At 39.5% G+C, this 14,880-nt stretch overlaps 1 protein-coding gene across 1 annotated transcript in view; it reads right to left on the bottom strand.

Annotated features, from left to right (window-relative positions):
- Window positions 1–14,880, bottom strand: part of LIX1 (Lix1 homolog (chicken)) — a 40,990-nt gene that overhangs the window by 3,678 nt on the left and 22,432 nt on the right. The window contains 3 exon segments of the mRNA XM_009321787.1: window positions 5,872–5,967; window positions 8,972–9,073; window positions 9,075–9,113. Of these exon segments, the coding sequence (XP_009320062.1) occupies window positions 5,872–5,967; window positions 8,972–9,073; window positions 9,075–9,113 (237 nt within the window).

The raw sequence follows: 14,880 nt of genomic DNA, 5'->3' as shown, positions 1-14,880 counted from the left end.
GGGGTGGGTGGGGGTGGGGTGGGGGGAGTGAGCGAGCAGCTGTGTGGTGCTCAGTTGCTGACTGAGGTTAAACCACAACACATGGGAAACATCCACTCGCAAAGGAACTTGCAAGTGCTTGGAGTTATTCAAGAACAGCTTCCTGGAAGCACAATAACAATCCATCCCCTACAAAGGGAAAGGAAGAAGGCAGAAGACCACCCTGGCTTAACAATGAGATTTTGGTTAGGCTTAAAAGCAAAAAAGAAGCATACTGGCTATGGAAGTCCATCAAAGACTACAGGAATGGGGATGGAAAACAAAAGAGATGTTGTAGCGGCTGTCTACTACCAATGACCCAGCCAGAATGTAAGCACTGATGAGTTATTCTATAGCAATTAGGAGAAACTTCTGGATCGGTAGCCCTTGTCCTTATGGGAGATTTCAACTTCCCAGACATCAGCTGGGAATACCATACTGCTCTGACAAGCAAATCTGGGAAATTCCAGGAGTTTGTTGAAGACAATTTCTTGTCACAAGTACTTAGTGAGCCAGCTAGGAGGGATGCCCTCCTAGACTTGTTGTTTGTGAACAGAGAAGGACTCGTGTGGGATGTGATGGTAGGTGGCTGTCTTGGCTACAGTGGTCAAACTCAACGACATGGTTGAGTTTAAATTTTTTTGTGTAATGTGAAAAAAAGGACAGCAGAGTTGCTACCCTGGATTTCAGGAGAGCAAACTTTAAGCTGTTCAGGGAGCTATTTAACAGAGTACCCTGGGAATCTGCTTTTGAGGGCTTAGGAGTCCACGAGTGCTGGTCAGTCTTTAAGAACCACCTTTTAGAAGCACAGAAGCAGGTAATCCCATTGTGTCAAAAGTCAAGGAAGCAGGGCAGAAGACCAGGTTGGCTGAAAAGGAAACTACTCATGGAGCTCAAGAGGAAAAGAAACTGTATGATCTCTGGAAGCAAGGTCAGGCTTCACAGGAAGATTATAGAGCCATGGTTCCGTATATGCAGGCAGAAGACACAAAAGGCCAAAGCTCAATTAGAGTTGAAACTGGCCAGTGTTGTTTCAGATAACAAGAAGGGTTTTTTTAAGTATGTTAATAGCAAGAGGAGGCCTAAAGAAAACATTGGACCAATACTTATTGAAGATGGTCATCTAACTAATAGGGATGAAGAAAAAGCGGAAGCATTCAAAGAGTTTTTTTGCCTCAGTCTTTAATAATATTAATAGACCTTGGGCTGCCCTATTCTCTGAGTTGGAGGACTACGAGTGTAAGAACAGTAACCTTCCATTTGTGGACACTGAAATTGTAAGGGTCCAGCTGTATCAGCTGAACGTTCACAAGTCCATGGGACCAGAAGGGATTCATTCCAGAGTACTGAAGGAGCTAGCGGATGTTACAGCAGGACCCCTCTCAACCATCTGCCAAAGGTCTTGGGAGTCTGGGCAGGTCCCTGCTGACTGGAAGCTGGCCAACATTCTCCAGTTTACAAGAAGGGCATGAGGGAAGACCCAGGAAACTACAGACCTGTTAGTCTAACCTCAGTACCTGGAAAAATTATAGAGAAGATTATACTGAGTACTATTGAAAGGCATTTAAAGAATATTGCAATCATCAGGCACAGTCTACCCGGGTTCACAAAAGGCAAGTGCTGTTTAACTAATTTGATATCTTTCTATGATAAGTGGATGCCTAGTGGATGAAAGGAAGGAGGTGGATGTCAGTTTTCTGGATTTTAGTAAGGCTTTTGATACTGTCCCTCATAGCATCCTTCTGGACAAGTTGTCCAACTGCGAGATGAGCAGGTACATGGTGCACGGGATGATGAACTGGGCGAAGGGCAGGGCTCAAAGGGTTGTAATCAATGAGGCTACATCTGGCGCCAGTCACCAGTGGTGTTCTTCAGGGCTCAGTTCTAGGGCCAGTTCTGTTCAATATTTTTATCAATGATCTGGATGCAGGAGTTGAATGCACCATTAGCAAGTTTGCTGGTGATACATACTGGGAGGTGCTGTTGACTCCCTTGAGGGACAAGAAGCCTTGCAGAGGCTAGATTGATTGGAGCATTAGGCAATCACCAGTGTCATGAAATTTAAGAAGAACAAATCCTGGATTCTGCACGTGGGAAGGAGTAATGTTGGACAGAAGTATAAATTGGGAGAGGAGTGGCTGGAGAAAGGGAGTGGCCCTGCAGAAAGGGATCTGGGGGTGCTGGTCAGCAGCAGGCTCAATATAAGTCAGCAGTGTGCCCTGGCAGCCAAGAGGGCAAATCGCATCCTGGGGTGCATTAAACACAGCATAACCAGCACGTCAAAAGAGGTGATTATTCCACTGTATTCAGCATTGGTGTGGCCTCACCTTGAATACTGTGTGCAGTTCTGGGCCCCACAATTTAAGAAGGATGTTCAGGTCCTTGAATGCATCCAGAGGAGGGCAACAAAGCCAGTCTAGCAAGGAATGTCTTGTGAGAAGCACCTGAGGACTTTGGGTTTGTGTAGTTTAGACAAAAAGAGGCTGAGGGGCGACCTCATTGCGCTTTACAGCTTCCTGGGGAGGGGAAGCGGAGAGGGAGGTGCTGATCTCTTCTCCCTAGTATCCAGTGATAAGACATGTGGGAATGGTTCAAAGCTGTGCCAAGGGAGGTTTAGACTGCATATTAGGAAGCATTTCTTTACTTACAGCGTGGTCAGGGTTCCAGGGTCAAACCCTGGAACAGGCTTCCTGGAGAGGTGGTCGATGCCCCATGCCTGTCAGTGTTTAAGAGGCATTTGGACAATGCCCTTAATAACATGCTTTAACTTTTGGTCAGCCCTGAAGTGGTCAGGCAGTTGGACTAGATGATTGCTGTAGGTCCCTTCCAACTGAACTATTCTATTCTATTCTATTCTATTCTATTCTATTCTATTCTATTCTATTCTACAAGAATCTTGCTAGGGCATGCAGAGATGCAGTCAGGAAGGCTCAGCTAAAACTGAAATTGGCCAAAGATGTCAAGAACAACAGGAAATGAATCTTCGGACACATAAGCAGCAACCAGAAGCACAGGGAAGACATAGGCCAATCACTAAACAGCACAGAGAAACTAGTTACTAATGATGTTGCCAAGGCAGAGTTTTTTAATAACTTCTTTGCCTCTGTCTTTACCACTGTAGCTGAACCCCAGATCATGGAATCAAGAAGCTACAACAACACATGTATTAACACACCCATAGTGGAGGAAGGACTGGTCTTTGGCCTCTTGCAAGGGCTCAACCCACATAAATCTATGGGCCTGGACAGAATCCATCACAGGGTGTTAAGAGAAGTGTATGACATTGTTGCTAGGCCACTGTCTATAAACTTTGAAAAGTCTTAGAGACCAAGGGATATCCCTGATGACTGGAAGAGGGCATGTGTCATACCCATCTATTGCAAAGGAAATGAAGCAGGTGTTTGGGAAAAGCCAACAGATTTATCAAAGGCAAATCATGCCAGACTAACCTGACCACCTTCAACAACAAAATAACATTTTCTGGTGACATGGGAGAGCAGTGGATGTTGCTTACCTGGACTTAGCAAAGCATTCAACACTAGTTCCCCACAGATGATGGGATTGAAAACACCCTTATTGACTTTGCTGATGGTACCAAACTGGATGGCGAGCCAGACACATCAGAAAGGAGAGCCATCTTACAGAGATATCTGGACAGACTGGAAGAGTGGACTAGCAAGAATTGTATGAAGCTTAACAAAGTCCTGCACCTGGGATGACATAACGAAAGAGCCCAGTACAGGCTAGGATCTGTGTGGCTGGGGAGCAGCCTTGCTGAAAGGGACCTGCGGGTCCTGGAGAACAACAAAATGATCTTGAGTCTGTAGTGTGCTGCTGCAGCAAAAAAGGCAAATCAGATCCTGATCTGCATCCATAGGGACATTACTAGCAGAGATAGAGATGTGATCATCCCATTCTGCGCAGTGCTTGTCAGGCCACATATAGAGTATTGTGTCCAGTTCTGGTCCCCACAATTCAAAAAAGATGCAGATAGACTGGATAGCATTCAAAGAAGGGTCATGAAGATGGTCAAAGGACTGGAGGACCTGCCCTATGAGGAAACACTAAAGGAATTAGCTCTTTTCTCCCTGCAGAAGAGAAGGCGCAGCGGGACCTCCTCACAGTATTCCAGTACTAAAAGGGTGGCTATAAAGAAAATGGACACTCTCTTTTCATAAAGAGCCACATGGAGAAGACAAGGGACAACAGGTACAAGTTGCACTGAAAGAGGTTTCATCTAGATATAAGAATTTTTTTTACAGTGAGAAGAATCAATCACTGGAACAACCTCTGCAGGGATGTGGTAGAATCCCCATCACTGGAGGTTTTCAAGATGCAATTGGAGAGGATGATAGATAACCTCATCTAGGCTCCCTTTCCCATGAACAGTTGGACTAGATGATCTTTCGATATCCCTTCTAACTTGTGCTATTCTATGATTCTATGAAAATGGATAAAAGTATGGATGACACTTGCTGTCTAACAGAACATCTCTCTAATGGGATTTTAGTTTAAGGGCAAACAGCCAGTGTCCTTAAACCAAATTATTACAATTATCAATGTAGTAATTTTTATTTAAATGCAAATATTGCTGCTAAAGTACCATCTCTGAGCATTTTGAACTTTTTGTGAAATGCAATGGATATTTCACAGTTAACACACAAAATGATCAATTGTTTCAACTGAACCATAATTGATAAATTTTAATGGGTCAGCAGGTACTATTGGGCAACTCTCAATTGCCTGCATCTAAGAACACTGAACTAGATCCTTTACTGGGTTGTAATTACATCTGGAATACTTCTGAGTAGAGCTGGGGTGGAGATGGATTTCTCATCCTGCAGCATTTAAGACTTCTAAAATTTCTTGGTCCAAAACAGAAATGTTTCTAAAATTGCCCTGCCTGAATGAAGCGAAGAACCTGTGGAGGCTTAGGATGGATGGTAATGGGAAGTGGAGGGAGGAATGGGAGACAGACATAAAAGTTCTAATATAGCATATACCTGTGCTAGTTCAGACTGAGTCTGGACTGAGAAACAGGTGTAAATTTTCTTGGAAACTCGGTAATTAATGGAAAATAGCGTAGGCTCCTTCAGTCTCTGTTCTGATTTGCTCATATGTGTAAACCTGTTGTATTAGTTCTTACTTATCATTGGATTTTAACATGTCTACAGTAAATATCAATCTTTTCCCTTAGGAAGGCTTCTCATTCATTTCTGTTGGTAGCACGGTTACAGGGATTTTGGGCCAATTGCTAAATGTTCTTGGCTTACTTGTCCAAGTTGGAAGTATTGCCTATACGTATTACATTAGACACTGCATGGCAGTGCAGTATACGTATTACATTAGACACTGCATGGCAATTCATTCACCCATGTTCAGTACAGTTTTTTCAGATTTTTCTTTGGAAGACCAGAGCAGGAAGTCAGGCACTCTCTCTCTAGGATGTACCTATTGTAAGGTTAGTGTCCACAGTATTTTCTCCAATAATGTAGATTTAGCTTGATATTTTTCATTAGGAACTGGAATCAAACAGGCCATTTTATCAAAAGTTCATTTTAAGTACAGCACTATGTAGATGATATTTAAATACATATAATTACTCAGAAGGGAACACTGCTGTTTTCTGATATAGGAGTCACATGATGTTGCTATTTTAATTATTGTAGTGGAGTTTTCAAGTTAGCCTTTAATCATTCAAATTGAATCTTAATCCAATTTTCTCTCACTCTTTATCATCACAATATCCTCACCATGCCTCAAATGGCATGAATTCTGTTAGATATTAGTCATGAAAGTAAGTTGTTTCATTCAAATGTGAATGAGGCAGACGCTGCACTGTCATCCTTATACCTGAAATTCCAGCATTGTCTTTCCAATGTTTGGTTCTAGCATGTAATGATAGGCTCCAATATTAGTACCTGAGTTGTCAGCATCCTTCAAGTTACCCTTAGGGGAGAAATAAGAGAACATGATTAGAATGGAAGCGGTTGGTTTATGATGTGTTGTACATTTTATAGTTATGAACATGTTTTAGCACTGCAAACCTGAGTAATTTTTAATGCCCCTCCCTCTGTTTCTTTCCACAGCAAACAGTTTGGGAATCTGTTTTTTTCAATCACAGTTATTAGTTACTGATTTTACCAACATTTTGTATAACATCTGATTACTGTGAAAGGACTCTGACAATTCATAAACTGGTTTCTTTCTGCTTAAACATTGATCTATAGAACTCTATAGAGTTTTTGATGCCTTTGGATGCTTGCCAGTCTTCCTACAGTGATAGCAAATAAGAATGCTAAATCACTTAGTGAGCTGTTGATTACTGGGAAGGAGGAAAGGAGTTGTGGGATTAACAAGAAATGCTTTAGTATTTGCTTTTCAGCAAGCATTCAGCACTCTAGAGTCTTGCTCAGCTAGCCCCCCCACGCAGATCCTACTGGTCCTTCTTAAATCATTCCTCTCCTGATATAGTTGAGCTGGTTTATCTGATATGGTTTTCCTCTTGCCTGTGATCTTCACACTACTTGCTCAGGGTTCTTTCTTTTCTATCTAGCCAAGCTGTTTCTAGCCTGATTTATTCAATTTCACTAGATGAGTCAGTGAATTGTGCGAGGCTTTTCTAACTTGGTGTTTTGCTATGGCTCAAATATGCTCTGAAATATCTCAACACTGGCATGCTGTGGAAATAAGACCCACATCAGTAGCAACAAAGGAGGAGAAAAAGAAGGAAAGTGTTATCCCAGCAATGGATAATGGGATGGATAATGAAACATGACAAGAAGAGCAGGAGGAGGCCCCAGGAAAATGATAATGCAGCGCTTGTAAAATGCTTCGAGGTATTTTCCACCTCAAAAAGAATGTCATTATTTTAAAGAAGACATACACTTATGGGAGAAAAAAGGCAATTTGGAATTTTCAATTTCTTTACAAAAAGGAAAATCGTGTAGAAGAGGTATCTGGTTCTAGAGCTCTAACCAAAGTTTCTGCCAGGTGTAAAGACAGGAAGAAAATATGAGACTAGGGATGAGGAGAAGCAGAAAAGAAGGGGAAACAGTCTGATTTATTCTGTCCAGACCTGTTTATCCCTCCTCAGTCAAAAAGATAAAATATTCCTCTTGTTTTTACAGCTCTAACATAAATCGAATCTAATGGGACTAAAATGACTGAATAAAATTTTGAAGCTGTTCTTAGTGTTTCTTATGAACTAGAGCAGCATCCCTCCAGAGCACTTCTGAAATAAACTGGGAATGACTGGTGGCTCAGCAGTATATATTTTCATGATCAGCCCTTCAGCTGATCTTACCTGTCCCGGTATTCTATGGATAGGACAGTCTGTCTCCTTGCTCCAGGATTTATGAATCTGTGTGATACTGTTGCTCATCCATCTAAAATCTTAAACATAATTACTTGCAATGAATCAACAATACGCCCCTTCAGTTAAGTAATTTCTGTCTAGTTTGCAGGAATACTTATCACCACACTGATAATACTGACTGTGCAGGTTTTGCATCTCATGAAGTATATCTATAGTAATGAAGGCATTTAATAAAGTGCTTCTACGGTCATATTGATGAAGTATGATGAAATGGTCCATAATTTTACATTTGCATTTTCAGTAGAATCCAATAGCTGCATGAATTAGCCAGGTATAGCAAGGAGCAGTTTCACTTAAGCTTGTTCCTTCTTCTCCTTTTTAGCGGGAAAGCTAGAAAAGCAACATGAGATAATTTGGGACATATTCCTTTGGATAACCCCCAGGTGTTCAAAGATGAAGTTAAAGAGATTTCTACCCAATATGCTTTCACAGAACTGCTATTAAATTTATGGCTGTTGAATGCTGTAGTGTTAACACACTGCTGCTGAAGTATTTATGCTGGCTTTTACATATCCCTGAGGAAATCCAAACAGAACTCTGCAAAGTACATAATCTTTTACCTCAAAAATTTCCATTAAAAATTATAAATTACTTGAATCAAAATTCCCTTTAAATTTCACACAAAAATAAATCATGCTATAGTTTTCCTAGCTTTTATGGAATTTTATCCCTCCAAAAAGTATAAAATTTGCAGTGCTGGAAAAGAAAACATCCTTTCATCTGTAAAACAGATACAGACCAGACTGCCTTACACTCATCTGTTTCTACATCTTTCCCCAAATATATCTTATGAGTACAAGGCTTTTTACTCAGAAGGTGAACTACAGATCATCTCACAAAATACAAGGAAATAGTAATGTTTCTAAACTTTTCAAAATCTCTTTCACACTTACCAGAAATGCAAATATAAGAGGAATTCAATTAACCTTTCCTGAATCCATTAGGTATGTCTTTTAGCAGATTGCCACTTTCATTTTTAAGGATTTTTAACACCCTAAGATGATATTTGTTACATAGTATTTTTCTGAGCTATAAATATTTTTTTCTAGGTATAAACTCCAGAAGAAATAAATCTAAGCAACTTTTAAGGGTTAACACAGCCTTGCAAAACTGATGTTTTAATACCACAGTATTAAGCATAAAATTGGCTTGGACAATCTTTATTAGAGCAATGGTGAAAAAACACTAAAACTTTGAATTTTGTCAGTTGGATGAAAATTTACCAGTTTTGAAGAATAATAATCATGTCGATTTCCTTCATTAATACCTTTCACATGTGTTATCTATTGGTCACTGCTAGAGAAGACATAGTAGGCCATGTAGAGCTTTGATCTTGCCTACAAGACCTTACTTATTTTGCCTACAAAATCTTCATAAGATATTTTCCCACATGGAGATCATCTAAACCGATATCATCCTATGTACTATAGAAGCACACAAACTCTGAGTTACCTGGATTAACACTGAAGATATATTTGCAGAAGTTCTAATAATCCTGTCGGAGAAGTTTATCAATAAACCAGAGTCATGCATCAGTACTGATACTAAATTCCTTAAGGGTCATTTTGTACTTAAGCTGGTTGAGGAAACAGCCTCCTGAACACTTTCCATGATGAATTCCTTTGTGATCCTGCGACAAGGCAATTCATTGAAGAGACAGTTGATCAGAGCCACCTTTTGCAGCATCTCACCTTGCTTCTGCTCTGCTTAAGCAGCTCTGAAAAAACACACAGTGAATTTTACAGGTCTCAGGTGAAATCTGTATTTCCCATTGCATTTCTTAGGCATATTTTTCCTCTCAGTACAGGAGAGGTAGAACACAGTTTAAAAAAAGGTGTTACATTATTTATTAACTGCTTTTCTCATAAAATTTGACTTCTGAGAGACAACATTTTAAGTGAGAAATAGCTTTACCACTTCTTTTCACAAAAAATACTGGTTTAATTAAAGATTAATTTATTTTATAAAAAAACTGTACTTTGGTGACCTTTTTAATTGAAATTTTAAATGGTTTCTGCAAGTATTAATTTGCAGCTTAACACACTTTCTAGCAAAAGCCATGTTTGGAGTGAATTAAGTTTCCAAAAAATGTTCCAGAGAAAATGCATCTTAAATGTTTGGGTTTGGTTTTTTTTTTTTTTTTTCTTCAGAAAACAGGTCTGATTTGACATCTGAAAAGCAGAATGACATCTCTGAATTTCTTGATGATTCTGTCCTTTGTTTCTTTTAAACCAACTATACTATATAAGCTATTTTGAGGTGGCTCTGACCAGTCTAAAGGGACAACTTGTAACAAAATTGTCACCTACCGTTGTTCAGCCCACCTTTGCTGCATAGCTGGTTGAGCAGCCAGCAACTAGCTGCTTTCCTTGCACATTTTGCAGGGGGCTACTTGCTAGTTTAGTCAAATCTTTTAAAATTGCAGTTCATGTTACTTTTCCCTGTTTTTGTAATAGGGCATGAAACTTTCTCAGATCTTTCAACAAGTGAACAATGCACTTATGCATGTGAGCTCTCTGGGGTGACCTGAACAAAATGCCATGATGTTAATTTTGTGGAGTCTAAGGCCAGACAATGTCCTCACCTCATCTTGCCCAACATCTTGCATTACATATGTAGTCAGGACACACCCATGTACCCTACCTCAAGCCCAAGGATTTTAATTATATCAAAGCCTTTACAAGACTAAATTGTGTGCCACAGACAGTGAAAAGTAGAGACCAAAGCACTAGCAATGCCTGAATTGCAACTACAAGGAATAGATTATGTGAATTAAATCCATATGAACCTAGCAGATGCAGCCCACCCTCAGCTTTTAGGTAGGTTTAAAAAGATGCCTTAAAATATTTATGCCAATCTGACCAAAAGATGACACTTCTAAAAATCTCAAATCTGGCAAACAATCTGGGCTTGAACAAGCAAGTAAGATGCTTGAGAGAAACAGCAGAGTGCAGATTCTATTTTAGCTCTATCCTAGAGGGTGAATCAGTCCCAATGATGGCCATTCTCTTATGATACAATGAAAAGCAGTCACTCTCAAACTCTGCTTTGTTCATTCTTCCAGCTGCTGTCTCCTTACCCCACTAACTGCATATACAGACAGTAATTTATTGGGAATGGGGTAAGAAAAATATTATATTCTATGGTAATAACAATAATAACAATGAATTCCTAGTCTTTCTAAACAATCAATTGACATTTGTTTTCTGTTGTCTTAATACAGAGATGAAGCAGTATGACTATATTAAGTCACCACGTCATTGTATTCTTTTCATATGTTATGAAGAGAGTGAAAGAACACAGGGACTCAGAACCTGCCATGATTTTCAACACCTAAGCTATCTTTGCAGAGACATGATGAATAAATTTATACTAGACTTGGAGGAAAGCAGTTTTTTAAAAATATCTGAATATGTTTTAGATGCCAAGAAATAGTAACTAACACCTCTACAATTCCAGTGTTTAATTTTCTTCATGGCCAGGAAGATTTGCCATACTTGAGGACTTTATCTTACTTCAACTGATAGATCAGTTTTGTAATTTGTAATGTTTGATATGATACACTGCATACTCTTTTGTGTTCAATTACAGCAGCATCCATAGATTCTTCTATCACCATTTTTTTCTTCCTCCAGGCCTTATGGAATTCAGTATCTGAGACAATTGCTTTAATTCTACTGGATTGTTTCTATTCACTTCAATAAGAGTGTGAGTACACTGCATTGTATTACTACTGGGAGGCTTCTAATCATGATGTAATAACTGGTTCCATCAAGCAGACCACTGATTGTTTTAAATTCAATAAAAATAGAGGCATAGTTCTCTGAAACAAGAAACAGCAATGTTTTAAATGTTTACCTTTTTATAGGGTAGAATTTTTTTTTTTTCATTTGAAAGAAGACCACTTGTACCCTCCCTTTTAAAATACTATTTTTAACAAAATGCTATTTTTCTACCTGAAAAGGGGGAAGGCTTTCGCCTTAGCTTCCATCTCCATAAGGCAGAAGTGATGTTGACCGGGCCAATGGGGACAGCTGGCCGTGAGCAAGACTCAGAGGAGCTGGTTTGTCCCAGTCCTTCAGATATGTAGAAAACAGGGAAAGTAGGCCCTAGCTTAAAGACGATCATTCTTTGTTTTCCGTAGGTGAAAGTAGCCAAACCCCACAGTTATAGCCCATTCATAGTTACATAATCACTATTTATCTGAAACAGCAAGTTTACCTGTCATACTCTCTGGTATTGTAAACATTAATGCTGTGGGCCAGACCCTCAGTACAGTAAAATGCACTTATGCTGAGCAAGTTATTTGTGTAATGTAAGCAGGTGGCATTCAGGTCAGTTCTGGATTTGTCTGTTCCTGCGGCAGCACTATAGGACTGGCTGCTGCTGTTTACTGCAGCAATGTGATAAAACCAGTCTGTTGCTTTAAGTCACAGCGAGACCTGAAATCACTCAGAAGGATAAAAGTTAAAGAGAGGTCCTTCTAGTTGTCTCCTCCCCTTCTGTTTGGTGTCTGCAAGGAGCTCAAAACGAAAGCATTACTCCTGTAAGTGGTGAAAAGAGGAGAGGCTTGTTAAGTGAGTTTAAAAGTCAGTTTCAGTTATTCTAAGGCTGGCATTGGAAAGTAAAGTGTGTAGAACAGAGAACTTACTTAGACCACAACATTGTGTAACACCCTAGAAGATTTCCACTACTCTCAATGAAGATTTCTACCTCTGCTTTGAGTCTTTCTGGTGAGCCCCTGAGTTTCTAGAGGATGGCTGGCCAAATATGTCCCCTTGGATGAGAAATCAGCAAAAGGAGCTCCCTTGTCCTAAATATAGTGGCAGTGGCATGAAGCAAGGCTCTACTGCTCCTGCTGCTTGCTTACCTAACTCTGACATGCAGGACAGTAATTGCTGCAACTCCACAATTTTACTTTAGTGCTCAAGGGCCACTAGTTGAGGCAGCTGAGTGGCCACACAGGTATTTTCTGGCACTGTTTGTAGCAGCAGTGAAGGAAGGTTTCAGAGGCCTCTTTGCCTGACCAACAATATGAGGCAGCCACTTTAAGAAAACTGATGTTTTCCTTGCCCTGTGCTGTGCTGAGGTTTTAGAGTTTAGATTCCAGCCTTGTCTTGATTTGTGCTTCCGGTAATTCCTTTGGAGAACAAGTTATAGCAAACATCAAATATATATTGTTGCACAATGAGTGTATTGAAAATCTTTATGAACACCAGGATGCTCAGGGGAAAAGAAGCACCGGCTTTCCATGGATAGTAAATTTCATAAGTTTAAGTGGTTTCTGGATATTGCAGTGAGGAGTGAAATGAGTTTTGAAAGCCAGAAGTTAGCATTTCATTAATGTATTTGCATTCTTCATGTAGGTACTCATTCTGATCAAACTTGCTGCTGCAGCTGAAAAAATTTTTTTTGTGCTTTTAAAAAGATGCTTCAAGTGACCTTCATGACACACTAAATACCTTTCCCATCTCAACTTGGCCACAATAATTTCAAGTCTATTCTCTCTATGGCATTGTGAAGAAACTTGTAAAAGAGGCTAAATTTGCAACATGACCTACAAAGCCAGTGAATTCAGGTATTGCTGGATCCTTGACTGACAAACAGGGACAGCCTTAGTTGACTTCAAGTGCTGGGATAAAACATAAAAAAGAAAGTCTGTAAGACTAAAATGACTAAGGCTTAGGGACAGCTGTAAATAAAAAAATCAGCACTTTTCATCACCACTGGCACAAATGTTTGACCAGGCACATTTCTTGCCTAATACAAATAGAAAGTTCACTGCAATAACGTATTGCTGAGTAAACAACCAGTTGCCTTCTACCTCTGTTATATTTCTGAGAGTTTTAAGTTTGCTGCAACAATATATTGCTGACTAAGCAACCAGTTGCCTTCTGTTACATTTCTGAGTTATTTCCAGTGTTGACGAGTAGAATGGAATACAATTGTATCAACTTGGGGTAATGCAAAGGCAAGCTTAGCAGAGTCCATTTGGCAGAAGTCATACGTTAAAAAGGAGAAAGTGTCTCTGGTTCTGCTATGTGCATATTTTGAAGCTACAGAGTTTCTCCTTACTCTATCTGCAAATCTAAATAATGAAGTAAAAGAAATAATTCTGATAGCTGTTCCTTCACATTTCTCCCTCACTGTTTTTGGCAGCTAGCTCGTATTCAAAGCTAGAATGCTGAAGAAGGCATGACAGCAAATGCAGCATTTTAGCACCCCACAAGTATGTGACAAGAAAGATAATCCATTCTAGGCAGAACAAGAGAAAACTTAAATGGAGAGAAGTCCGTCAATTAAGTTGTAACTCCAAAGCACTCAGGCCTCTAAATACCATGGACAATGTTTATTTGATTTACAAGATTTTCAGAGGAGCTTAATTGGTCCCTGCTGACTGAAGGCAATACTGATAACAAACATGGTATTATTTATGCCATCTATCTGTTTCCCCACGCCAAATATTTGCAGTCTTCTACACACAAGATAAAATCTGGAAGCATCTACTGAATTATTCAAACCTGTAAGACCATGGAACGCTTGGAGTGAGGGCAAGATAGTGTTTGTTGATTTTAAAGAGCTAATCTCTGCCCATTTGATATGAAAATGCTCAAAAAGAAATTAACTGAGTCCTTAAGTCAGTGACATCACACAGGCTGCAGGACTAAAACTATTTATTTCGTCTCCTACACTGTGCTTAGTTATGAAGGGTTTCTTCACACCACAAGGAATTGAGGAAGGGCTGAAAGCATAAGCTTTATATTTTACCAATGAGCATTCCAGTTACATGCATTCTGATGCTTGTGTATTTGTACTTTTAATAGTATTAATATTGTTGTGACCGTAATAGTCTATGGAGGTAACGGAGGGAATATTCACTGGCTAGTGACCTTCTATTTAATCAGTCAAATTTTCATTAGACTGGGAAAAACAGATGACTTTTTAGTTGCATGAACCTGCATACATTCAAATTCTACAGATTCAAAGAAGTGTTAATGCACTCAATATCTGGTCCATTTTTTTTGCCCCAGCTATACTGCCTAGAATAATAAAGATACTATCTGTCCTTATAAAGCATACTTTGATTAATAGTAGCAGGGAAATGCCAGCAAGTACAGAAGCAAATAATTTGATATATGAATCATCAGCTCAGAGAATTTTCAGTCCTTCTATCCCTATTGAGCTACAAACCCATTGGTCAAAAGAATTCATTGATGTAGATCATCTCTCTTGCAAAGATGAAAACTAGGCTTGACTTGCATATACTTTACATTGTACTTATGAAGACAAAGTATTTGGCATATTTTCCTTTGGTATTTCTCCTGGTTTTGGCAGGGATAAAGTTAATTTCCTTCCTAGTAGCTGGTACAGTGCTGTGTTTTGGATTTAGGATGAGAACAAAGTTGATAATACACCAACGTTTTAGTTGTTGCTAGGTAGTGCTTACACTAGTCAAGGACTTTCTAGTTTTCCATGCTCTACCG

The sequence above is a fragment of the Pygoscelis adeliae genome, unplaced genomic scaffold, assembly GCF_000699105.1.
Source record: "Pygoscelis adeliae isolate BGI_AS28 unplaced genomic scaffold, ASM69910v1 Scaffold164, whole genome shotgun sequence".
Taxonomy (NCBI): domain Eukaryota; kingdom Metazoa; phylum Chordata; class Aves; order Sphenisciformes; family Spheniscidae; genus Pygoscelis; species Pygoscelis adeliae.
The sequence above is the reverse complement of the archived record's forward strand: the minus strand, read 5'-3'. Positions and strand labels throughout refer to the sequence as shown.